Here is a 26,843-nt window from a genome sequence, read left to right on the forward strand (position 1 = left end):
TTGGGGAGTCCGTGCTGATGCTCCAGCCCACCTATTGCCCCACCGCAGCGCTGGAGCACACAAATCTGCTGCCCCCCCAAGCTCTGGTGTGCAAGGGGAATGTGGGAGTGTCTTTCTCCTTCTCAGTCAGGGGCCACCTCAGCAAGGGATGGGTTGATTTTTGGGGTTATTTTTTGTTTTTCCACTGTGTGCAGCCCCCAACTGAATTTTCTGTATATACAGCAGGGGTGGGGAACAAAAAAGGTTCCCCACCCCTGCTGTACATATTTAGACATTTGGGGAGGGCAACAAAAGCAACCTGAAATAGAGCACATTTTAAAATTACATAGAAATCTGCTTTGAGCTTACAACAAACACAATCTTTTGCTTGAAGGATTGAAAGAAGTATGCTGTACTTAAGAACTATCACACATTTTACTACGATTTACAATAAAAACATCTTTTTGAAAAATAATGCCATTTTCAGACTATGGCATGGACATTTTCCATTATCAAAAAAGAGGACGCTAACATAAACTTGTTTTTTTGTCTTAATGAGTCCAACCTTTACAAAGAAATCTCTTTAAAAATTCTATATAACACTAAAAATTCAGCATGCAGATAACATTAACTCTAACCAGTCTGGCAGTCCTTGAATTAAAAAAGTTACAGGGAGAAAGTGAAGGCAAGTGAAGATATAAAAATAATCTGGGAATTATTGTTCAGTAAGCCTGAACTGAGCTAGTAAGGAGAGGTGATCAGAAGAATTATGTTCATTAGGAAGACCATTCACTGCCCACAAATCTTGCTCTGTTAAAAGTGATAATCGACCAAGAAGCTTCAGACCGCCATCAAAAACATCTTCAGCTCCTACATAAACAAAAAGAAGAAAAGTATGTCTAGACCACACCAGTGTGAGCCGGATCTTATACACCTGCGTCCACCCAGTACAGGGAAGGAATACCTGTGATGTGTTAATCAAGTGCTTTGGTAACAATGATGCTATACAAAAATCTGCACAGATCACGCCACAACACATGCGCTATGTTGTGCGAGAGTTAAGCATGTGCAATACAGCTGAACAGTTTCACAGAACTCCTGGTTTCCAACAAGCTACTTTGTGCATCTACTCAGCTGGTTCAAGAACTTCATTCTTCAAGCAGCTGAACAGCTTTGTGGAGAGCTCTGACAAGCCAGCAACTTAGACTACTATATTGAGACAAGCCTAGTCGTGAAACTGGCCAGTCAGCTCAAGAGCACAGCTTCAGTACAGAGCACAGATCCTGAACCAGCTGAACTTTTCACACATATCTTGATCTTCATTGCTACAGTTGCTGGGGCACATATCCTGATCTTTATGGATGACACTGGCTCAGGGGCACTCCTGAGCTGTCTGAACAGTACCACAGAACTCCTGGGCTACAAAAGATCTTGCTTCACAGAAGACCCTAGCTTTCAAACCATCATTTCCTTCAACTAAGAAAATCAATAGTTATGATTTAAAATCCAATTTTTGTTAATAAACCATATGACCTAACTCCGGAGATCCCCCCCGCAACTTTCTCTGAACAAAGTCTAGATTTCTATAACCTATAGTTTGTAAGCTAGCACGATCCAAACATTACGAGACTTAGAATGCAAATTCTTTATTAGGCAAATTAATAATGTATTAGCACCTGGAAACTAATTAGCTGATTTTCTTGTAATTGCTCAGAAAATTCAAGTTTTACTTTGCTCATTTGCTTAGTTTGGGGGAAGATATCCTGTTTTTCATATGAAACAAAGAGCTTGAACTCCTGTTTTCAGAGTAAAATTGAATATAACCTTAACTACGGCGTGCAATGGCACTACCACAGTAGGGATTTTAAATTTAGATTAATTAACTAATCGAATAGTTGATGGGATTTCCATTGACTATTTGATTAGTCTATAAGGGCGCCTCTGCCTTTGAGCCCTACGGGCTCTTGCTACAGTTCAAAAGTGGAAGCCCTATAGGGCCAACAGGGGACTCCAGCCTTGGCCCTGCGCTCCCTGCAGCGCCTGAGCCTTTGAAATGTACAAGAGCCGACGGAGGGCTGTTGTACATTTCAAAAGCAGAATTGCAGCAGAAATGGTGCAAGTGGAGACTGCTTCAGTCCCCACTCGTGCTGTTTCCTGCTGCGCCTCTACTTCCCCTACCTGCTTTTAAACTGGCCCCCACTCTCCCCCTTGCTGCCTCTCTCTGACAGTGGCAGCAAAGGGGCGGGGGGAGGAGTGACTAGTCACTTATATCCCTATAAGTATTTATGGTTCATTCCTGCAAGGTGCTGAGCATCCTTAACTCTCACTAAAATCAGGGGAAGCTGAAGGCACATGGCACCTCAAAGAAGTTTTCAGGGCCTTGCAAAATCAAGTCCTTGGAGCTAGATTAACTTTCTTGCATTTTTCCTTTTACATTTAGTAGTACACCTGAATTTCTGTACTCTGGGTGTCCCTGATCCGGAAGCACCCATGGTACGGACCCTGGCAGGGGGAGGATGAAGCTGCTCTGTGTACGGCCTGCTGGGGGAACAGCATCACAACAACATGCTTCTCTGGAGGCTTTTCCCTGCCACTCCCAGAATGGTGGAGGGCAGGGCCTGGGAGAGGCAGAAGGCATGGAGCCATGTGTGCCCCAGGAGTGGAACGCCAGGTAAGCTCCCGATCACCCTTAAGCACCCTCCTTCCCTCTCTCCATGGCCTGAAAAACTCCTTAATTGGGCACACCCGGTTTTCCAGGATTGCCAGATGAAAGAGTATAAGTGTGTATAGAAAACTGGCACGTGGCTGGTTAAGCAATTTGGAAAGGTCACATCAGACTGTGCATAAGGTAGGAATGGAAACCATGTCTCTCTGTTCTGGGATTTATCCCAGAATGATTCAGCTGGCCAAGCTGCACTGTTCAAGCAATACAAAAGGCTCATCATCCTTCTTGATAAGGTAGGATGAAGCAAAGTGAATGGCCAATTGTAAGACATGGAAATTCTGTCTCAGGAACCCACAACAAGACCACAAATTCAGTAAGCGGTGCAATCCAGGACTCTAAATGGCAGCGATGTTACCTTGGTGTTCATTTTGCTAATCAATGCTCCTCAAGAGCACTCAACTTCTTAAATTTTACAGTCCAGAAGACCATGATGGCCATGTAAATGTCTAAGTATTTGGTAAGAGACCATGCAAGTGATGGCAGTGTTCTGCAGAGGATGCCCTACATACTACAGTGATCCCAGCAAGCAACAAGCTAGCATGAATCAGTGAGGGAAAAAGAAAAGGACAAGAAGAGTTAAAACCATGAGCCTTAATCTGTGAGGGACCAATTCACATGCTCAAAATGTTTGGGCACCTGTAAATCATTTTACAGGTGCCCAACATTTATAGACTCATAGACTTTAAGGTCAGAGGGGACCATTATGATCATCTAGTCTGACCCCCTGCACAGTGCAGGCCTCAGAATCTGACCCACCCCTCCCAGAATAATCCTCTCACCTATATCTCAGATATTGAAGCCTTCAAATACTTTAGCTCTGATCTGTACCCCATGCTACAGAGGAAGGTGAAAAACCTCCAGGGCCTCTGCCAATCTACCCTGGAGGAAAATTCCTTCCCGACCTCAAATATGGCGATCAGCTAAACCCTGAACATGTGGGCAAGACTCATCAGCCAGACACCCAGAAAGTTCTCTATAGTAACTCCTATCATCCCTCCATTGACCTATTTCCCACTGATAATGAATGGTCAATTAGTTACCAAGATCATGTTATCTCATCAAACCATCCCCTTCATAAACCCATCTAGTTTAATCTTGAAGCCAGATAGATCTTTTGCCCCCACTACTTCCCTCTGAAGGCCGTTCCAGAACCTCACTCCTCTAATGGTTAGAAACCTTTGTCTAATCTCAAGTCTAAACTTCCTACTAGCCAGCTTATATCCATTTGTTCTTGTGTCCACATTGGTATTAAGCTTAAATAATACCTCTCCCTCCCTGGTATTTATCCCTCCAATATATTTAAAAAGTGCAATCATGTCCCCCCTCAGCCTTCTTTTGGTTAAGGTAAACAAGCCAAGTTTCCTGAGTCTCCTTTCATAAGACAGGTTTTCCATTCCTCGGATCATCCTAGTGGCCCTTCTTTGTACCTGTTCCAGTTTGAATTCATCCTTCTTAAACGTGGGAGACCAGAACTGCACACAGTATTCCAAATGGGGTCTCACCAATGCCTTGTATAATGGCACTAACATCTCCTTATCCCTACTGGAAATACCTTGCCTAATACATCCCAAGATCGTATTGGCCTTTTTCACGGCCATGTCACAATGGCAGCTCATAGTCATTCTATAATCAACCAGAACTCCGAGGTCCTTCTCCTCCTCCGTTACTTCCAACTGAGGTGTCCCCAGCTTAAAGCTAAAATTCTTGTTATTAATCCCTAAATGCATAACCTTACACTTCTCACTATTAAATTTCATCCTATTGCTATCACTCCAATTTACAAGATCATCCAGATCTTCCTGTATGATATCCCGATCCTTTTCTGATTTGGCAATAGCTCCCAACTTTGTGTCATCCGCAAATTTTATCAGGACACTTCCACTTTTGGTGCCAAGATCAGCAATAAAAAGATTAAATAAAATTGGCCCCAAAACTGATCCCTGAGGAACTCCGCTAGTAACCTTCCTCCAACCTGACAGTTCACCTTTCAATATGACCCTCTGTAGTCTCCCCTTTAACCAGTTGCTTATCCACCTCTCAACTTTCATATTAATCCCTATCTTTTCCAATTTAATCAATAATTCCCCATGTGGTATTGTATCAAATGCCTTACTAAAGTTGAGGTAGATTAGATCCACTGCATTTCCTTTATCTAAAAAATCTGTTACTTTCTCAAAAAAGGAGATCAGGGTGGTTTGGCATGATCTACCTTTTGTAAAACCATGTTGTAATTTGTCCCAATTGCCATTAGCCTCAATGTCTCTAACTACTTTCTCCTTCAAAAATTTTTCCAGGATCTTACATACTACAGATGTCAAACTAACAGGCCTATAGTTACCTGGGTCGCTTTTTTTCCCTTTCTTAAAAATCGGAACTATATTAGCAATTCTCCAGTCAAATGGTACAACCCCTGAGTTTAGAGATTTATTAAAAAATTTTGCTAATGGACTTGCAAGTTCATGTGCCAGTTCCTTTAATATTCTTGGATGAAGATTATCTGGGCCCCCCGATTTACTCCCATTAAGCTGCTCAAGTTTGGCTTTTACCTCGGATATGGTAATATCTACCTCCATATCTTTAGTCCCATTTGTTAAGTTACCATTATCCCTAAGCTCTTCATTAGCCTCATTAAAGACTGAAGCAAAGTATTTGTTCAAATATTGGGCCATTCCTAGATTATCCTTAACCTCCACTCCATCCTTAGTAATTAGCGGTCCTACTTCTTCTTTTTTTGTTTTTTTTTTCCTATTTATATGGCTATAAAACCTTTTACTATTGGTTTTAATTCCCTTTGCAAGGTCGAACTCTACCTGACTTTTAGCCTTTCTCACTTTGTCCCTACATGCTCTAACCTCAATAAGGTAGCTTTCTTTACTGATCCCTCCCATTTTCCACTCCTTATATGCTTTCTGCTTTTTCTTAATCACCTCTCTGAGATGCTTGCTCATCCAGCTTGGTCTAACACACCTGCCTATAAATTTTTTCCCTTTTCTAGGGATACAGGCTTCTGACAGCTTCTGCAACTTTAACTTAAAATAATTCCAGGCCTCCTCCACTTTAAGGTCCATAATTTCTTTAGTCCAATCAACTTCCCTAATTAGTTTCCTTAATTTATTAAAGTTAGCCCTTTTGAAAAACCCTAGTCTCAGATTTATTTTTGTTTATCCTCCCATTTAATTTGAACTGAATTAGCTCATGATCACTCGAGCCAAGGTTGTCCCCTACAACCATTTCATCTATGAGGTCCTCGCTACTCACCAAAATCAAATCTAAAATAGCATCCCCCCTTGTTGGTTCAGCAACTACTTGATGAAGGAATTCATCAGCTATCACATCTAGGAAAATCTGAGCCCTATTATTATTACTAGCACTTGTTCTCCAGTCTATATCTGGAAAGTTGAAATCTCCCATGATTACACAGTTTCCATGAGCATTTACTTCATTAAAAACATTAAAGAGGTCTCTATCCATATCCAAATTGGATCCTGGTGGTCTATAACACACCCCAAGCACTATCCCAGGGGAGGATCTGATAGTTTTCTTTCCCAGCGTGATTTTTGCCCAAACAGACTCTGTCTTCTCCATTCCATCACTTTTTATTTCTTTACAATCTACCTCATCTTTGATATACAATGCGACTCCACCACCTTTACCCTTATTTCTGTCTTTCCTAAGCAGCACATACCCTTCAATACCTGTACTCCAGTCATGCCTAGTATTCCACAATGTTTCTGTTATTCCCATAATATCTGATTTCACTTCCTAGACCAATAGCTCTAGTGCCTCCTTTTTGTTACCTAGGCTCCTCGCATTGGTGTACAAACATCTTAATTTTTGCTGTTTGGCCTCATTCACATTCTTTACCCAATTTGGCATGGACGTTATACCTCCAATATGACCTATTAGACTAGAATCCACCCCACCCTTCCTCATGTTCATTCTCCTACCCCCAGCTATATCCTTTCTTACTTTGTTTTCCTCCCTCTCAGTGTTAAAATCTGGCGTAGAGATTACCTGGGCATCTCCCAACCGTCTCCCCCAAATTCCTAGTTAAAAGCTCTCTTAATCAATTGAGCCAGCCTCCATCCTAGAAGTCTATTTCCCTCCCTAGAGAACAGTCCTCTGTCCATAAATGCCTCCCAGTGACCATACATCCCAAAGCCCTCCTTATAGCACCACTGCCTAAGCCATCTATTGATCATCATAATAATGTCACATCTTAATTGCCCTTCTCTAGGAACAGGCAGAATCCCACTAAAAATCACCTGAGCCTCAATTTCTTTGAGCATCCTCCCCAGCCTAGCATAGTCTCCCTTAATTCGTTCCAGCGAGAATCTAGCCGTATCATTTGTTCCTACATGAAGGATGATCAATGGATTCCTTCCTGCTCCCTTAATAATCCTCTTCAAACTCAGTTCCACATCTCGTATCTTAGCACCTGGCAGACAGCACACCCTTCTATTCTCTGGATCAGCTCTGGTTACAGGCCTATCTATTCTTCTCAATAAGGAGTCCCCAATCACATAGATCTGCTTTTTCCTAGTGACAGTAAAATTCTCTGGTCTATCTCTAGCTTCCTCTGGCTGCAAGTCCTTGCCATTCCTATTTTCCCTTGTAATCTTCTTTAACCCATCCTGTATCCTCCTAATGCTCATTATTGGTGTTGTCTCCATTAACTCTTCCCCTTTATCTACTGGACTAGCCACTCGTCTCTTCTTCCTCACCCTTCCATCTTCATTATCTACCTGCTGTACCCCTTCTTCATTCTCCAGCTCCACATACCTGTTCCTGAGCTCTGTTTTTCCTTCACTGACCCATCTTTTCCTCTGCCTGGTTCTCTGAGTCACATGCTTCCATTGTCCATTTTCTTTGCCCAGCAGTCCCCCCCCTGAGGCCCTTGGTCCTGCTTCCATCTGCATATTTCCCCTTCAGCCACGTCATGCCTTTGCTCCATCATCTGCTCAAACCCCCTTCTAAACTTGACCAGAGTTTCCACCTGCATCTCCAGTCCTCGGATCTTTTCTTCCATCAGCTCTATCAGGCGGCACTTCATGCAATCAAAACTCCTTTCAGGATCCCCCTCCAGAATCATGTACATACTGCAGCTACCACATCCAATCATCCTCCTTGTGTTCTCTACTACTTGGGCCATGGCCACTACTGCCTCTGTATTTTATCTACTTTCTCACCAAAATCCTATTAGTCCGGTGAACACAAAAACAGACCAAAACATCCCCACCACAGCAAAAACAATCCCCAATCAAATTCCAATATCCAAACTCCCTTTACAAACTCCCACTCAAACTCCCCTTTTTACAGCTCTGTTTGCTTGGCTCCTGTGCCGCTGCAGCTATCTAGTGTCTTTTGTGTACTTGAGATCTGTGAAACTGATCAATATGCATCCTTTTAGGCTAGGTTCTCAATTTTATCATTCAACAGGAAGATTGTCTTTAAGAGAAAACTTTGGTGCTTGACCTCAGCTTCTTTACCTGGGTGAGCAGCGCTATCCTCCTTTGCTGCAGAATAGAAAATGTAATCCACAGTGACAGCACTTCTGGAGTGGCAAGTTGTTACTTCTCGGATCCCACTTTCAGGTATGTAATGAGAATAGACTGAAGACAATCTAAAGTGGTGTTGTAATTTTGAAGGAAACCTAAACCGGAATTACACAGAAATATTTTACTTTATTGTAGCTCCTAAGTAAAAGACAGTCATTAACACACTTAGGGTGTGTCTAGACAACAGGGTTTTGTCAACCAAACTATACCTGCATCTACACTACCGCTGCATTTTGTCGACAGTAAGTAAGTCGACAGAACACAGCAGTTTTGTTGACAGTGGTAAACCTTATTCTATAAGGAATAATGCCTTTTTTCGATAGTACTCTTTTGAGAATGGGCACTATTGCTTACAAACTGTGCTTTTTCAAAAGAGTGTCTAGACTCTCTTTTGAAAAAACAGCTTGCTTTGTCAACAGTATTGGTTGTAGTCTAGATGCTCTGTGGAAAAAAGCATGCAGTCTAGACATACCCTTAGTTACTATGACCAATAAGTGTGAATAAACAAAGTCTTCCTTTTTAACACACCTTGAAGGTTCTAAGTGACATTCTCATGTGTCGCATCTTGTTGGTGTCTTGGAGCAGGGATCTGAGGTCCAGTTTTCAAGAGTCTAAGGCCATGTCTACAGCAATAAACGTGAAGCAGCACAGCTGTATCGATGCAGTTGCACTGTTATAAGATTGCTCATCTAGCCACTCTATGCCAACAGGAGAGAGTTCTTCTGCTGACAGTGCTGTGCACACAAGCACTTTTTTGCCAGCAAAAAAAGTATGTTGACCATGCAGGTGGTGTTTTTTCACTTCTCTGAGTGCCTTATGTTTTGTCAATGTAAGTGATAGTGTAGACGTGGCCTGAGTTTCTGATTTTCAAGTGAATTAATACTTATGATTCTGTCTCATTAACTTCCAATGAGATTTAGGATCAGTCTACACTAGAAATACCGCAAAGGGATTATTCTGTTGCTGTAGCAAGAGGCAGTAGCTACTTAATGAAAGAATTCCTCTGTCAATCATGGCTTAGGATGACTTAATGACATTGCACAGTGAGTGAAATTTTTCACTGCCCTGAGTGATGCAGTTAAGTCTACCTAACTTTGTGGTATAGGCCAGTTTTTGGTTAAGGCTATGTCTACACTGCAGAGAAAAGTCAGAAAAAGATACGCAAATTGCAAACCACAATGTATGTATCTTTTTCTGCTTTTTTTCTGGAAGAGGCTTTCCTGAAATTTGGCCCGTCTACCCGGGGCCAAATTTTGGAAAAATGTCCTCTTTCGGAACATCCCTTCTTCCTCTCACTGAGGACTGCTTTTTTGGAAACTGTTCTGAAAATGCGGATGCATTCCTTGGACACGGTAGAACTTTTCTGGGATACCAGAGGTATCCCAGAAAAGCTCTGAAGTCTAGACATAGCCTAAGTTATACAGGCACTTCTGAAAATGTTACTGCATGCTTGTGTTTTTTAAGCAGTCACATATGTAAAATATACCCTCACTTTTTATATATTTCCCCTTATACGTACTCAGGATTTGTATTCGTGTCCTAACGAGTTGAGACAATAAGTCTTTAACTAAATTATCTAACTTCAGACCTGCAGTGTACAGAAGGCATTTAAGAGCTGTTTACGGAGTTATGAAGGCCTAGTTGATGCTTAAAAATTAGACAGACCTTGCTATGCCGCTCAGGGCTGTGAAAAATTATACATGCTAAGTACTGCTGTTAGGTTAATGTAACCCCTACTGTAGATGCAGCTAGGTTCACAGAAGAATTCTTCTGTTGACTTAACTTCTCTGTGAGGTGAAAGCTAACTACATTGACAGATAAAGCCCTTCTATTGACTAGGGATGTCAGCATGAGTGGCCCAAGGCGGGCTGCTGCAGCTGGTGCCCTAGGCGGAACGTGCAATCGGCGCCCCCACCTGTACAGCCGTGTGACGTAGTGGGGGTACTTGCTGGGCTGTGGTGACCTCTGCTGTCTGGAGCAAGACCCAGCAGGGAAAACCTCACTATGCAAAGGTGATGCCAAACCTGTTGAACCAGATACCCCCCATGGAGAGGAACAAAGGAAGGGGGAATGCTGCCCTGGCTGGGGGGCAGGGCTGGAAGAGTGTGGTTGGGGGGCAGGGCTGGAAAGCTGCATTGAGACCCCTGCCCATCATAGAGGAGCCTTTCTAGAAGGTGGCGATGGATATTGTGGGGCCCTTCAGCAGAGCGACCCGGACAGGGAAGAAATACATCCTGGTGGTGGTGGACTTTGCCACCGGCTACCCCGAGGCCGTGGCCCTGCCCTCCATCGAGGCAGACACGGTGGCAGATGCCCTGCTGACCATTTCCAGCAGGGTGGGGTTTCCTCAGGAGGTCCTCACGGACCAGGGATCCAACTTCATGTCGGCCCTGCTCCGGTGCTTGTGGGAGAAGAGTGAGGTGCAACACACCTGGGCCTCGGCGTATCACCCCCAGACCAACGGGCTGGTGGAGAGGTTCAATGGGACTCTGAAGCAGATGCTACGGACTTTTATGCACAAACGCCCGCAGGACTGGGACAAGTACCAACCCCACCTGCTGTTTGCATACAGGGAAGTGCCCCAGGAGTCCACGGGGTTCTCGCCATTCGAGCTGTTATATGGGAGGCGAGTGAGGGGCCCCCTGGACTTACTGAAAGACGAGTGGGAGGGGAAGGTCTCCCCAGAGGGTGAGCCGGTCGTGAAATACGTCCTGACATTCCGGGAAAGACTTGCCGAGCTCATGGGCCTGGCCAGAGAGAACCTGAGCAGGGCCCAGAGGAAGCAGAAGGTCTGGTATGACCGCAATGCACGGGCCCGCGCCTACGCTACCGGGGACCAGGTGATGGTCCTGATCTCCGTGCTGAAGAACAAGCTGCAAGCCGCCTGGGACGTCCCCTTCAAGGTGGTTAAGTAGCTGAACGAGGTGAACTACGTGGTGGAACTGACGAGCCGGACGCGCGGCCAGCGGGTGTATCATGTTAACATGATGAAGCCGTACTGGGAAAGGGAGAACTTGGTGCTGGCCATGTGTAAGCCGTAGGAGGAGCAGGGGGAGGATCCCCTGGTAGGCCTGTTCCCTGGGACCGGAGAGGACTCTTCGCTGGAGTCAATTTCCAGGCCGAGATCCGAGAGGTGCTGCGCTCCCACCAGCAGTTGTTCTCCGACAAGCCTGGTCTCACCAACCTGGCTGTCCACCGGGTGCAGACGGGCACTCACCCCCCGGTGCGCTGCTCCCCATTCAGAGTCACGGGGAAGACAGCCCAGGACCTGGAGAGAGAGGTCCAGGACATGTTGGCTCTGGGGGTGATCCAGCCGTCCTCCAGCCCCTGGGCCTTGCCTGTGGTGCTGGTCCCCAAGAAGGACGGGTCGATCCGGTTCTGCGTGGACTACCGGAAGCTCAACGCCGTCACGGTGTCCGACGCCTACCCGATGCCAAGGCCCGACGAGCTCCTGGACAAGCTGGGGGGAGCTCGCTACCTCACCACCCTGGACCTCACCAAGGGCTACTGGCAGGTGCCGCTAGACCAGGAGGCCAGACTGAAATCGGCTTTCATCACGCCGCCGGGGCTCTATGAGTTCCTAGTCCTGCCCTTCGGCCTCAAAGGGGCGCCGGCCACCTTCCAGCGCCTGGTGGACCAGCTGCTGCGGGGAATGGAGAACTGTGCCCTAGCGTACATCGATGACATCTGCATCTTCAGCCAGTCCTGGGAGGAACACGTGGCCCAGGTCAGCCAGGTACTGGATCAGCTGAGGGAGGCCGGGCTGACTGTAAAGGCTGGGAAGTGCAAGGTTGGAATGGCCGAAGTATCCTACCTGGGCCATAAGGTGGGGAGTGGCTGCTTGAAGCCAGAGCCGGCCAAAGTGGAGGCCATCCGGGACTGGCCTGTGCCCTAGACCAAGAAGCAGGTCCAGGCTTTCATTGGGATGGCCGGGTACTACCGGAGGTTTGTGCCCAACTTCAGCTCCATCGCTGCCCCAATTACAGAGCTGTGCAGGAAGGGGAGGCCAGACAGGGTGGTCTGGACGGAGCAGTGCCAGAAGGCTCTCTGTGCACTGAAGGAAGCCCTGGCCAAGGCCCCAGTGTTGGTAAACCCGGACTTTGACAAGCCCTTTATTGTGTTTACGGAGGCCTCAGACACCGGGCTGGGGGCGGTGCTGATGCAGGCGGACGAGAAAGGGGAACGTCACCCCATCGTGTACCTGAGCAGGAAACTGCTACCCCGGGAGCGGAGCTACTCGACCGTAGAGAGGGAATGCCTAGCCATGGTGTGGGCCCTGCAAAAGCTGCAGCCGTACCTGTTTGGCCGGCGTTTCACGGTGTACACCAACCACTGCCCCCTGACCTGGCTGCACCAGATGAAAGGGACCAACGCCAAGCTGCTGCGGTGGAGCCTGCTCCTGCAGGACTGCGACATGGAAGTGATCCACGTCAAGGGGAGCGCCAACATCATCGCCGACGCGCTGTCCCGTGGTGAGGGCCCCGAACTTCCCTAGGCCACGAGCGGAATGACCCTGCTCAGTTCGCTCTCGGAGGGGGGAGAACTGTGACGTAGTGGGGGTACTTGCTGGGCTGTGGTGACCTCTGCTGTCTGGAGCAAGACCCAGCAGGGAAAACCTCACTATGCAAAGGTGATGCCAAACCTGTTGAACCAGATACCCCCCATGGAGAGGAACAAAGGAAGGGGGAATGCTGCCCTGCCTGGGGGGCAGGGCTGGAAGAGTGTGGTTTTAGTTGCTGTCTGGGAGCATGGAGGAGACAGCCTAGGGAAAGGGGCTGGAGTTTAGGGGCCCAGTCTCCCCCCATCTCAAGGGGGCCTGAGGCATCCTAGCCCAGCTCTGTGACCAGATTACATCTGTGCTGTGCTGTATCCTGGAGAGGGAATAAACTTCCTCTATTCCACCGGCTGGTGCAGTCTGTTTGTGCCATTTCGGGGTGCAGGAGACGGGGGACCCCCAATGCGCCGTCACAAGCCGTCAATGGAGTGACGTCATCATCAGGCGCCCGTTGAAGGTGGCGCCCTAGGCGACGGCTGAGTCAGCCTATAGTCACGGGCCGCCCCTGGGTGTCAGCAAACGTTTATTTTTGTAAATGTTTAACTGCTGAATTTTTCAGCAGTTACATGTTTACATGCACGTGGGACCACTGGCTTCCACTTGCTCCCCTCCCCCACTTCCTCTGATACAGAGGCAGCAGCACGGGGACAGGGAGGTGGCTCCGTGGGAGCCAGTATGCACAGGGAGCTGGCTCCCTACTGCCCCCCGTGCTGCCTCCTCTGTGGGAGGCAGGCAGCACTTCAGGGAGTGGGCACGCATGGAGAGGCAGCTGACTCCCTGCACATATCAGCTCCCACCTGCCCCCCAGAGCTGCGGATACAGGCGGATTTGTGGGAGTTGGTACACGCAGGGAGCCAGGTTGAAAGCTGGCTTCCCAGCATGAACCTCCTCCCACCTGCCCCCCATGCTGCTGCCTCTCTATCAGAGGCATCAGTGCATGGGAGTTGGGTACAGGTAGTTCCACGGAAGCTTTTTTTCTTCTTAAAAGCCAGCTCACCTGAGCACTGGTTCCTGTCTGCCATCCTCCCCGCGCCCCCTCCCTTGGGAGGCAGGCAGTAAGATGGCTTAAAAGCTGTCTCCCCATGGGCACTGCCCCCTCCCTTGCTGCCCTCTGATATAGCCCAGGTTTATTGGTTAATCATGTAAATGACTAAATGCTAACATCCCTACTATTGACCTAGGAAATGTCTACACTATGATGCCACCACTGCAGAGTAGACATATCCCAAGTTTCCCCAAGTAGTCCTACAAATGCTATCTATTTCTCACTATCTCCTTGTCTCCGTTCCATTTTCAGTTCAGTCCATTTTGTTTTATTTCTTCTTTAACTTGTTCAGCTGATTGAATCTTGGCTTTTTTTGGTCCTTATATAGTGCTTCATCTTGCTTCCGTAGTGCTTGATTAGCTCTTCCATCCATGTAAGTACTGTATTCTCCCTTCCTCTTGAAATCAACCTCAGGCCCGTCTAAACTGGAAGCCACACTTTTGATGTTTAAGTGAATTTTTGGGTCTAAGCACAAGCAGCTGGTGTAGCTGAGGCTAGGGGAGGCAGGCCTCCATCCCCACCTACAGCCCTGCCCCCTCTGCTGAGGCCCTGGAGGAAAGAAGGTGGGACAGCACGCCGGGCACTCCCCAGCCTCCCAGGAGCACTGGGGAGGGGAAGAAAGGGAAGACGAGGGTGCGCGCAGTGTGGCTCCTGGAGTACTAGGGGAGGGGAGGAAGTGGTTCCAGCCTCCCTGGCCATGAGCACTGGGAGGGCGGGCCCTGGAGGCGGAGTGTGGGCATGGCCAGGCTGGCGGTTTGGGAAGGCAGATCCTTCCTTTGCCTAAGCCACGGGACGCCCATGGCTCTAAGTAGGAGTTTTCACATAGAATCTTTTAATGCTTTTTAGGCTTTTTCTTTTAAAAACCTTATATATGAGTCTTAATGATTCTTAAAGAATTTAACTAAAAAAGAACCGAAGTACCCATCTCCATGACTTCTCAATACAGAATTCTTGGGGATGAGGGGTTTTAAAATAATTAAACATTTTCCTGTTCTATCCAGTTTGATCTACTATTTCCTCCCTGTTACCACAGCTCTGGGTTTCCCAATAAGGATACTTGCTAGCATTTATAAACCAGCATCTCCAAAATTATCAAAGAGGGAGGAAATACGAGAATTTAAGCAGCTGGATAGTGCTGCCACTTATAAGCTGATTTCTGCAGCTGGCCCCAAATTACATGGCTTTGCTAGAAGTCTATAAAACAAAGAGTTCTGGTTATGTCTAAAAGTAAACAGTTGTCAAAAATAATGTTTAATGAGGAGCGACGGAAGTTGTCCTGTAGCCAGTCATATTTGAAATAACATGCATCAGTACCCCACAGAGAAATGGTCCTTTACAATACGTAATTGAAATCCTTCCCATCTGTGGTTATCTTTTCTTCCACTTTTCAATGAAAGATGATTTTTTTTTGCCCTTTACATAGTTATCCTAATCCATATTTTTTCTTGGTTCTGGCTCCAATTATTACTTTTGAAAACAATAGGCAGCCATGCTTTTGAACTAGAATAGTTGCTAAAGGTAATACCACCTGTGTAAGAATGATGAAATAGGCAATTTAATTTTAGTTTATTTTTATTCATATCAATTCAAGGGTGTAGGAATTAACTCACTAGAACACAGTTGTGAAATATGGGTGGTCTATTGCTAGATGTTGTCAGAGGAAACATACTACATTAGCTCTAAAAATTGCATTGACTTCATTTTTGAGACTCTTACTGAGAAGATGAGGGTTTAGGTGTGGTGTTGACTATTTTGGAAAATGTCTTTTTTGTTGTGTGTGTGTGTTTTATATACATGCACATTAGCTAATAGAGACCTGCAAATAGGTATATTTTAATAACCCACACGGGCACATACAAAACCCAATTAGAGGATCAAGTATAGTTTTATCAGATATCCAATTTGACATCATACTACATATACTCGGGATTTTGTTTTACCTTTTAAAAAAAATAGGAGACATAAACAGCCTTCTCAGATTTTCTAAGACTTACTTTTCAGGTGCTATTATGATCTCTTCTGTGTTTTCCAGTTTTCCTTCTTTTATCTCTCCATCTACAAAAATAAAGAGAACCATCGGTATAAAGCTTGAGTAACCAGCACATTTGATTAATTGGCAACCCCCATTCTTCATGAATACTGGATAACAAAGCTTGCACTGTATCAGAGGGGTAGCCATGTTAGTCTGAATCTGCAAAAGCAGTGAGGAGTCCTGTGGCACCTTAAAGCTTGCACTGTATTTATCTAAAGCCTAAGTCTGTAAACTTAGGAAGGTGAAAAACTTTATTCCCAAGTAGTCCCCCTGAACTTATGTTTGCATGACTAGGGCCCATTTTTTTCTAATGGAAAAATATCTGATTTTCAATAAGAAGTCTGGGTGATGTTTTCAGAGAACCAAGTTTACCTGTTCAGAAACTGACCTGTGTTGTCTTCTTGTCGCTGCTGTTGTACCTCATACAGACAGCTCTGTGAAATGCCTAGACTTGGAGGCCAAATTGGAATAGTTAAGATTCTTTGTCCCCTAGGAACCTGTTCTTGCCCAGACACCTAAGAAAGATACAGGATTGTTTCAAACAGCATCTGATTTAGTTCACAAGATACCTGTGGCAAGTTTTAATAAACCCCCTTATTTTTATGTTAACTGTGATCTAATTAACAAGACATTTACTGCTAGAGAGTTCACATATTTTATCCATGTGGCAATGGGGTATGTGAACCCATGGTAAACAGTGTGCTGCTAAGGCCAGTTAGGCTTTGGGCATAAATGGTGATCAAGCTCAAACTGGAAGGAGCTGGCTCTTTAGAAAGGAAGCAGCATGGGCAGTGCTTCCTTCGAAGGCAAGGATATCCAGGTGAGATGTAAAGGTGTTTTCTCTCTTGGGCTGAAGCCTGAGAAGTCTGGTAGGCCAAACCCTAGAGTCAAACTGGAGGACTGTAAGTCAGGAGTAAGATTGGGAGGCAATGGGCAATGAAGCCTGGGCCTAGAGACAGGTTATCGTGAGCCAGCAGGAAACCAGAAGCAGTGAAGTCCAAGAGGCTGTGATAAGTAAATCTTCACAGGCATTTGGACTGGTCTTTGAGTGGATCCAGAGAGACAGGCAAAAACTCTGCAGTCACACTCAGGGCACTACAAAGTGGAAGATATCTGGTAAACATAAGTCTGGAATAAGGTCCTGTGGCTGACCCCAATGTAGGGGTACAAACTAGATCCCTAGGGAGGTGTTGGTCCTTACAAAAAGCCAAGGAAAGGCCTTGAGAAAAAGGCCTGTGGCAAGACTAATGACACACAGGAGTTCAGAGAGGTGGTGACAAGTCAAACAGAGAAGACGTTGGCTGCTCATCCTGAGGACCAATACCCAGCATAGAAAGTGGGCCTCCATTTCCATATCAGCCAGTGGGAAAGGTATGTGAAACCCCCTGAAGTAAGGGGTTTAGGACAATTCAGAGTCTGGAGAGATGGGGGTAAGGGCCAAAGGATCCAGAGGCAGAGGCCAAAGACCTGACACAAGTTCTGGAACTGATTTGCTGGACTTTTGTTTGTGGGTCTTTGTTACCATGAAAAGAGCATGCAACTAAAATGTGACCTGGCTGGAGGGACAAAAAAGGTGAGAAGAGGAGGACCACTAAAAGACCAGAAGAACCATCAGTAGCAGGTGCTAAAGAAAACAAAGCTAAAACACTACTCCCAGCCATAAGGGGGCAAACTTGCAGTGAATCCACTCTTCTATATGTGCCTTACAAACAGCATGTTTGTAGCAGCTCTTCAAAGCTTTCTCTACTAAATCATGATATTCTTTATATGCAACTTCACTGCTTCCTCTCACTTCACATATTTACAACAATCCTACTTTGTAAAATAGTTCTCTCAGCTTAATCTTGCAAGAATACCAAGCCCTTTTGTTAGCAGCATCAGGAGCTCTGGTGTAAATAGTTTGCTGACTGCTGATGTTGCTTTTAACATTGGAGTATCTGTTCTTCTGGGAGAATGTTCAAAAGAGAGCTGAAAATGGGATTGGCAGTGATGGACGTTAACACCAATAATGGAAAATTTCACATTTCCCTAGTGTAAATGCTTTAAGCATTACAAATTAAATAGCATTCCATATATCACTAGAAGCTATGTTCACACTAAACTGACATAAAATGGCTTAGAATGAGGTGACACACTAAAACAGGACTTCTGCTTTGGTCACTTAACAACAATAACTTTGACTTTAAACCTTCACTCAGCAATACAGCGTTGGTCCTATCCATAATATGAGAACCCTTCTAAAAAGAACGGCAGGTCTGTGATTAAATCTCTTCCACACAAAACCTGCAACGCTTACAACAAAACTAGTAATAGCGTAAAGTTTTACTTAGTCAGGAGAACCACAAGTTTGACGGACATTAAGCCAAGTTACTGAAAAAGAAAGCTCAGTGGTAACGTGACTGATAACACAAGCCCTGCTGTATTGCTGCAAAAGGAATGCCATAGTAGTTACTTAAAACTACAGCTTATACCTCCCTAAACCGGGACTCTCCGGTCTGGCAACAGCCACAGCTGTTCCTGGACCAGAGAGCCCAGGGGCAGGGAGGCCAGGAGTGGACAGGGGCTCAGGCAACATGGGGAGCACAACGCCAGAGGGCTCAGGTGGCATGGGGAATCCTGCAATGTGACCAGGAGCCCTGTGGCAGGGGGCTCTGGCGGCATAAGGAGCCCTGCAGCAATGGGTCCGCCAGTGCAGGGAGCTCTGGTGGCACAGCCAGGAGTCCAGCAGGAGGAGCTCAGGTAGTGCAGGGAGTCCTGAGGCACAAGTGGGTCAGATGGCACAGGGAGCTCTGGTGGTTTGTACAGAGCTGCTCCCTGTAGGCTATGCTCCCCACGTTGCCTGAGGGAGAACTTAGGGGTCTACTGGCAGCAGATTGCTACAGGGAACAGCCTTGTATAAGCGGTGCAGCCAGGAGCTCAGGCAGTGCAAGGAGCCCTGCGGTAGGAGACGTGGTCAGTCTGGAGAGCTCTGATGGCGCAGCCAGGAGTCCCACGGTAGGGGCTCCGCTGGTGCAGAGAGCCTGCTGGCAGAGCTAGAAGCCCTGTAGAAGGGGATCAGGTGGGGTGAGGAGCTCTGGCAACGCTGCCAAGAGCGCAGCAGAGGCTTAGGTAGCACAGGGAGCCCTGTGACAGGGGGCTCAGGCAGGACAGCTAGGAATCCGAGGGCTGATGAGTCCAGCCAGAGCCGGGAGCACAGCTGGCTAAAGGCAGTGGGGGCCAGCTGGGGCCAGAAGCAGAGTCAGTGGGTGCCTGGGAGACCGGTGACAGGGGACTTCCCCTGGTCCAGCAAATTCTCTTGTTTGGGACCAGCCTGTAGGTCCAACCTGTATTTTGGGGGAAAATACCCTTTACAAAAAGAAAAGGAACACTTATGTGCTAGAGTTGGCATTTAAAGAGTTACCAGAAAAATAAGGCCAGATGTAGACTACAGACCGATATCTATAGAATTCCATCACTGAAGGCTATAAAAAGTCCACCCTTGAGGGACATAGTTTTAATGACCGAATGCCCGTGTAGACAGCATTATGTCAATAGGAGAGCTTCTTCTGCCAACACAGCTCCCGCTTAACTACGCCAATGGGAGAAACTCTTCCATTGGCACAGCAAAGTCTTCACTAAGGGCTACGGTGGTGTTGTGAGAACACAAGGTGTAAATTAATTAAGTCACAATTAAGCTTCAGATACATATCTGTAACTGGACATATGCTACTTTCAAGAACAATTGTTTATAGGTTTAAAATGTTAGTCAGCAAGTCAGGAGTTAAAATAATATTTCTGGAACAAAACACTGAGTCAGCCTCAGATCTAGCATAGCAACTCTGTGGCAGAAGTTTCCTTTTTTGTAGCTATTAGAGTGGAGGTCAAAACTGGGCTTCTAATGGAAACTCATCTCCACACAGAACTGACATGGGTTCAGGTGGCAGGTGGGCCTATTAACTCTACCGGCTGCACCGGAAAGGAAAGGCAGGGAGTAGGGAATTGATTGCAAGCAGTTTGAGCTGGGTAGGAAGAGGAGGAGCCTAGAAAACTAGGAAGCTTGTAAAAGACAGGGGCTGCTTCTGGGAAAGGGCAGTCACTCCCTGGAAAAGGGAGAAACGTTTGGAGCTGTTATATCCAGAGCAGGAAGGGGAACCAGGAATTGCAGGAAGCAGTCCAGGAAAGGAGCAGTGAAGGCTGGGAGAGGAAATCCGAGAATTGCGGGTGTGAAGTCCCTGGACTGAGTGACCTAGCTGGAGGGCTAAGTCACAAGGATGTTGCCATTCTAGGGACAGGAGGAGCTGCAGAGTTGAGACACACGCAGATAGTGCGATGCGACCATGAGACGGGGCACTGATTGAGAGCTAACCTCCAATGATCAGCAGGAGGTGGTGTGTCCTGTAATAATTGGCCAGTGGCACTCCATAAAATGTTCCTTTTCCATCAACATTCTTACTTGAGATGAAAGGAACACCTACCTTGCCAATAGGTAGTCCTTCATAGTTCAGCTTCCCTTCCTTTATAAAACTGTACAGTGGAGAACCAGGAACAGAGTTAAAGTCACCACAAATGATAATAGGACAGAATCTATCATCTTTCCGATGGGCAACACTGGCAATCTCTGCCAGTAACATTGCCAGCTGGGTCAGTTTAATGTCCCCTCGCCTTGGATTATACAGCAGATGTGTGTTAGCTATACAGACTGCAGCAGTAGCTTTACAGTGGAACCTGGGCTGCAGAAGTAACACTAGTCCAACATTGTCTCTGTCCAAGAGTGGAATATCATGGCGAAAAAATTCCACTGGGTTTGATGAGAGAAGATTAAATTTGGAAATTTTGAAGCAAATGGCACACCCATCAGGTTTCCTTCCTGTCCTCATTTTATATTCACAATGATAACCTGCAAGAAAGAAATGTGAATTACTGTAAGGAAAAACAAAAATAAACATAACTCATGCTATTGTTTTTCTATAGTAGTCAATAACTGAGCCTGCTATAGGTAAATGTGGCAAAAAGTTTCCACTGTGCCCATTTTCAAATGTTCCTAGCATTAAGCTCTTCACTTTTGGGGCAGAAACATGCCATGCTTAGTCTCTGTCTGAAAACTAACTATAAAAAGAATGCAAGCATCTGAAAGCTTATAATGGAAGCTATTTTGCATAATTAAATACATATGCAAAGAGAAAAAAGTCTAAATGTCTAAAAATATGACTCCGGACACATATTCCTACCCAAAAAAGCATTACTTTCATTGCTGTTGAGAGGAAAAAACTGAATCACAATCCAGTGCCTGATGCTCATTTACTTAAAAGCCTGTTTATACTGCTCTGTATGTTGACTGAGCAGTGTAAATGAAGCCTTAGTGTAAGCGAGCATCAGGCTCACAACCTTCATCTTTCAAAGTATAAGTTGCTCCGCTGTAGAATTGTAGTGCCATCTCAAGAGGACAGAATTTATAGCTCAACAATTCAAATATCAAGCCTCCGATACAATTACATTTTCTGGGAGGGAAAGTGTTCACTTTTGCATTCTCTGAAAGATTATGCTCCTTTACCGACATGCCTAGGTTCATATTTGACTTATTACAATAAAACAGATTCCTGAGGCTACACATTATGCACTCAGGGTACTCAGAAGGGAAGAAAACCTTGGTATTCTTTCTTATTTGAACAATAAATTCAAGCCAGTATCTTCTGTGGTGTGCATACTTCTAAACTAATGATTTAAGATACAGTAGAGTCCAGATTATCCAACCTTTGCTAATCCGACATTCCGCTTTATCCGACGTAGCCGGCTCCTGAAAGCAAAACTAAAACCCTGAGCTCCCCCCGGCAGCCTGCCATGTGACCTGGCCCGTTTCTCCTTCCCCAGCTGCTGATGTCCCTTGAATCGCAGTGCACGGCAGTGAACTCCTGCCGACGCCTCTCAGTCCCCATTCCTGCCTGGCCCCTTCCCTCCCTGCAGCCCCCGGGCGCAGGCTGAGAGAATGGCCCCGCTCGCTGCCCCATCGCTCCGGGCGCTGCAGGGAGGGAAGGGGCCAGGCAGGAATGGGGACCGAGCGGCGGTGGCAGGAGCAGCAGCGCCCAGAACGATGGGCCAGCGAGCGGGGCCATTCTCCCGGCCCACGCCCCGCAGGAGCAGGCGCAGCAGCAGTGTCCGGAGCGACGAGGTACAGGTAATTCTGTACTCTGTATTATCCGACATTTTCGTTATTCCGATCACCTATCAGTCTCGTTTAGGTCGGATAATCGGGACTCTACTGTACTCAGCATGACTTTTTCCATGTGTCATAGGACATGTCAAACGTAAAATGACTGATGCTTTAAAGTTTATTCAGGGTGCCTACAGAACAGCTTAATAATGCTTTACTTGCAAAATATTCCTATTAACATTATTTGACAGACCTGTAAGTCAGAAATAACTGTTTTAAAAACACCAGTAGTTTTCATTAAAACAATAATGTTATGATTGATAATCACCCAAATTTCTGAAATTTGCTTTACAATAGTAAGAACTGAACGGTCTCAAGATAAGCTTCCAGGTGCCTTCTAAATATACTGAGTGCCTTCAATCCAACACATCTTAGAAATGACAAGCTTTTTTGAAACTTCTTTTCACACTGAGCAAGACATTTATATGCAACATTACAGATGCACTACTTTGGTATTATAATATTTTCCATTAATTGTAATTGTCACACAAGGCAAGTATTTTCTACAATTCTCTGAATGACTGAAGCTCTATATCTTCCACAGCAACTAAAAACAACTACTTATGAAAGTATTCTTTAAATAATCAAGTTAGAAATTCAGGAACACACAATGCCTTAAATAAATGCTTATACCAAATCAGGCATGGGCAATAAGAGGCCTGGACTTGTTGCGCTAGGGTTAGCTCCTGGTCGGTTGCCAGATTCTATTTACCTATATGCAGCTGCAAGTATGACTGCTCACAGCTCCCATTGGCCAGGAACTGTGAACCACAGCCAACTGGAGCTGCGAGCAGCCATACCTGCAGATGCACAGGTAAATATACTATCTCTTGGCCCTCCAGGGACTAATTTTGTCAAAACGTGGCCAGCCCATGAACCACTTATTGTCCACCTCTGCACTAATCTTTAAAGTATATGTAATTTAAAGTTTAGAAGACTGTTTTGAGCCATAAGCTTCAATGATAACTAGAATTCTGAGATCCAATGTCTACATTATTATAGAACTTAAGAGACCGACATGCAAATTTAAGCATTTCCTGTGAAGTGATGAGTAGCCTCTTTTCCCTCTGAAGCCAATGAAAGCTATGGGCACTCAGCAACTTACAGGGTTAGGTCTTAAGTAAACTCATTTGAAAGCAGTTATGGGCACAGTTCTGAACTTCATACACAGGCAAAAACAGGCATTAATGATTTTGCCAAGAAAAGGAGCACAAGACCAGGCACCAAAATAACACCTACATATCTAATTTTTACCCTATCAAAAATGCACCTCTCTTCAATCCACGTGGATTATTTCTTACAAAAACATTAAAAAGTTAAAGGTAATGAAATGTGAGGCAAAACTGTTTTATCATACCCAAAGATTCCAAACTCGGCTTGATCTCCATTCCATAATGGTCTTCTTGCACTTCTTGCAAACACAGTACCTAAAGGAGGTTTTCCAATTTGAATTTAATACATTAACAAAGATATTAACAAATTTTCACTTCATTAACTAGTGCACTGTGGGAGCTGAGACTGGAGCCAGACCCACTTCCTCAGATCAATATGTGGAAGAAAATTGGCACAACCATATATACCAAAGGATACAATTTAAAAAAATGAACACATATGAAAAGGACAAATCAGGTTTAAGAGCAGAGGAGGAGTGAGGGGGGGGAAGGTTAGTGTCTGTGAGGTAATGACATTAGGAGTGATAATTGGGGAAGCTATCTTTGTAATGGGTGAGATAATTAGCATCTTTGTTGAGACCCATACATAAAGTGTCAAATTTAAGCATGAATGACAATTCTGAAGCTTCTCTTTGAAGTAAGGAGTTAAAAATCGCTTTGAAGCAATATGCATGTTTTAAGGTCATTGAGAGAATGGTCAGTCTGGCTGAAATGGCAAGCAACAGCTTTCTCTCTCTCAGAGAATCTGATGTCTGTTTTATGTGCATTGATTCTTTGGTGAAGTGTCTGAGAAATTTGTCCAATGTACGTGGCAGACGGACACTTTAGGCACATGATGGCATAAATTATATTTCTGGATGAACAGGAATATGTGTTCTTGATCTTGTAAGGCATGGTTAGGTCCAGTAATGGTGTCAGCAGAGTAAATATGTGGACAAAGCTGGCATTGGGGTTTGTTGCAAGGGAAAGTTCCAGGGTTGGTATTAGTGTGGTATGTCCTGTGGTTGTAGGTAAGAATCATCCTGAGGTTAGGTGGTTGTCTATAGGAGACTATGGATCTGTCTCCCAGAGCCTCTCAGAGGGTAGTATCCTGTTCCAGTATAGGTTGTAGTTTATTGATAATGCGTTGGACGGGTTTAAATTGGGGGCTGTAGGTGATGACAAGTGGTGTTCTATTGTTGGTTTTCTTGGGTCTGTCTTGAAGTAGATGGTTTCTGGGTATTCGACTGGCTCTTTCAATTTGTTTTGATTTCTCCAGGTAATTGAGGTTTACAAAGGCTTGGTAGAGATCCTGAAGTTCTAGTCTCTGTCAGTGGGATTAGAGCAGATGTGATTGTATCTAAGGGCTTGGCTATAGACGATGGATCATATGGTGTGTCCTGGATGGAAGCTGGAGGCATGTAGGTAACTGTAGGAGTCAGTGGGTTTTCTGTAGAGAGTGGTGTCTAATTTACCATTGGTGATTTGTATTGTGGTGTCCAGGACATGGATCTCTCATGTAGAATGGTCCAGGCTGAGAATGATGGTGGGGTGTTGGTTGTCAAAGTCTCCGTGGAATGCATCCAGTGTTTCTTGGTCATGGGTCCAGATCATAAAGATGTCATTGATGTAGTGTAAGTAGAGAAGAGGTAAAAGGGGACGGGATCTGAGGAAACGTTGTTCTAAGTCAGCCATAAAGATGTTAGCGTACTGTGGGGCCATGTGGGTACCCATGGCTGTGCCGCTGATCTGGAGGTATAAGTTGTCCCCAAATTGGAAATAATTGTGGGTGAGAACAAAGTTACATAGGTCTGCTACCAGATTGGCAGTGGTATCCTCTGGGATAGTGTTTCTAATTGCTTGTAATCCGTCTTCATATGGGATGTTGGTGTTGAGAGCTTCTACATCCATGGTAGCAAGGATGGTGTTATCAGGGAGGTTATCAATGTTTTGTAGTTTTCTCAGGAAGTCAGTAGTATCTCAGAGATAGCTGGGAGTGTTGGTTGCATAGGGTTTGAGAAGAGAGTCTACATAGCTGAATAATCCAGTAGTAAGCGTGCCGATACCTGAGATGATGGGGTGTCTGGGGTGTCCAGCTTTATGGATTTTGGGAAGCAGATAGAACAATCCTGGTCGGGGTTCAGAAGGTGTGCCTGTGTGGATTTGGTCCCGAGTAGAGGTAGGGAGTTTAAGGAGACAGTGTAGTTTCTTTTGGTATTCTGAAGTGGGATCAGAGGACAGAGGTTTGTAAGATGTGGTGTTGGATACCACTCAGAGAGCGGTTAGCATCTTCAGTGGTTAAGTAGGTAGCTTCCCAACCAACTCATATCACGATTGAGCCAATTAGTATGTGAATTGAATTTGTGGATGAACTATATAAAGATGATAGTCAAAGCCACATTTGCAAGTGAGCTCAACTACAGATAAGATATTGAGGGAGAAGAGGAGACTGCCAGCGACAGAGCTCTGCAGTGGACCTCCCACAGAAAGAGAGAGAAGGATGATGACTCACTGAGCAAGACACTCAAAAGACAGGAAGAGAAACAGGAAATGGAGTCATGAAAGTGCAGGAATGATGGGACTGAGAAACTGTTTGATAGTAGATGCACAAAGGAGAGTTTCAGATGTGGATGTGTAACTACTGTAGTGGGGATTACAGTAACACTGCCAGTAGCCATTGCCTCAGTCCTGGATCACTGAGAAAATACTACAGTAAAACCTGTGTTATCCGGCACGCTTGAGGATTAGGGCATTCTGGTTATCTAAAAATTCCGGTTATCTGAGGGTCCCATCAACGTAGGAAAAACCAATGGATAATAATAGTAAAACTCAAGTTTTTAATATTGGTAGTTTTGTAGTGTGAGGCAGTTGGTATCACATTTCTATTTTGAGTTAAAGATGATTAGTACTTCTGAAATAAAAAATTGTTAAGCGAACCATAGTAAACCAAGCCAAGCCTGTGCGCCTGAAGATGTGACAGTATTATGGCTGGGGGCAATGCCAGTAAAAGTTTTCTGGTTAACAGAATGCCGGATAACAAAGGTTTTACTGTATTTTGATATGAACCAGCAGTATTAATAAGCATGTTGTGAAAACTCAAAGGACATCCATTACACCGCTTATTTAAAACTACTTTTGCTTACGTGTTAAATGGTTCTCAATAAAACCCATGTTAGTTTTCCACTTACATCTGCATCCAGTTGTTGGATTTCCCGCAGAATGTTAGGAAATCTATAACCCCAGAATAACACTGGCTGTCTGCAGTGTTTATACAGGTGGGAGTTATCTTCTAACAAATTCTGTGAAAGGATATTATAAGACATTACTGTAAAATCAAATTTTCCCTTGTCTTCTGTATTGTTTTGGTCAATCTGCTTATCTTCAAGAATCTTCATTTTTTTACTTTGGTGACAGAAATATTCCCAGTGCCTTTTGATTATGCCTGTTAAAACATTAAATATCAAAATAAATGATCATGTAATACATTTGCTTTTCCACATATTGATCTTACAACTTATTTCATATACTACATATTGGACTTAAATTATTATTCCTCTTGAGAGCTCACTTTCCTTAAATTTATAAGCAAGTTTGTATCTGTTTGAATAGAA

The 26,843-nt window shown here is 45.1% G+C and overlaps 1 protein-coding gene across 3 annotated transcripts in view; it reads right to left on the bottom strand.

Annotated features, from left to right (window-relative positions):
* Nucleotides 1-395: 395 nt before the first annotated feature.
* The window catches only part of ANGEL2 (angel homolog 2), a 35,462-nt gene continuing 9,014 nt past the window's right edge, over nucleotides 396-26,843 (bottom strand). For 2 of the 3 annotated variants that reach the window (XM_014575270.3, XM_025186401.2), the window contains 7 exons: nucleotides 26,421-26,674; nucleotides 23,439-23,508; nucleotides 20,349-20,770; nucleotides 16,283-16,409; nucleotides 15,857-15,917; nucleotides 8,194-8,357; nucleotides 396-849 (listed from right to left, as the gene is read on the bottom strand). In XM_014575270.3, the coding sequence (XP_014430756.2) occupies nucleotides 695-849; nucleotides 8,194-8,357; nucleotides 15,857-15,917; nucleotides 16,283-16,409; nucleotides 20,349-20,770; nucleotides 23,439-23,508; nucleotides 26,421-26,674 (1,253 nt within the window). In that variant the 3' untranslated portion in view covers nucleotides 396-694. The remainder of the gene's footprint in view (nucleotides 850-8,193; nucleotides 8,358-15,856; nucleotides 15,918-16,282; nucleotides 16,410-20,348; nucleotides 20,771-23,438; nucleotides 23,509-26,420; nucleotides 26,675-26,843) is intronic. The other variant, XM_014575271.3, reaches the window with a different exon arrangement.

The sequence above is a fragment of the Pelodiscus sinensis genome, chromosome 3, assembly GCF_049634645.1.
Source record: "Pelodiscus sinensis isolate JC-2024 chromosome 3, ASM4963464v1, whole genome shotgun sequence".
Taxonomy (NCBI): Eukaryota; Metazoa; Chordata; order Testudines; family Trionychidae; genus Pelodiscus; species Pelodiscus sinensis.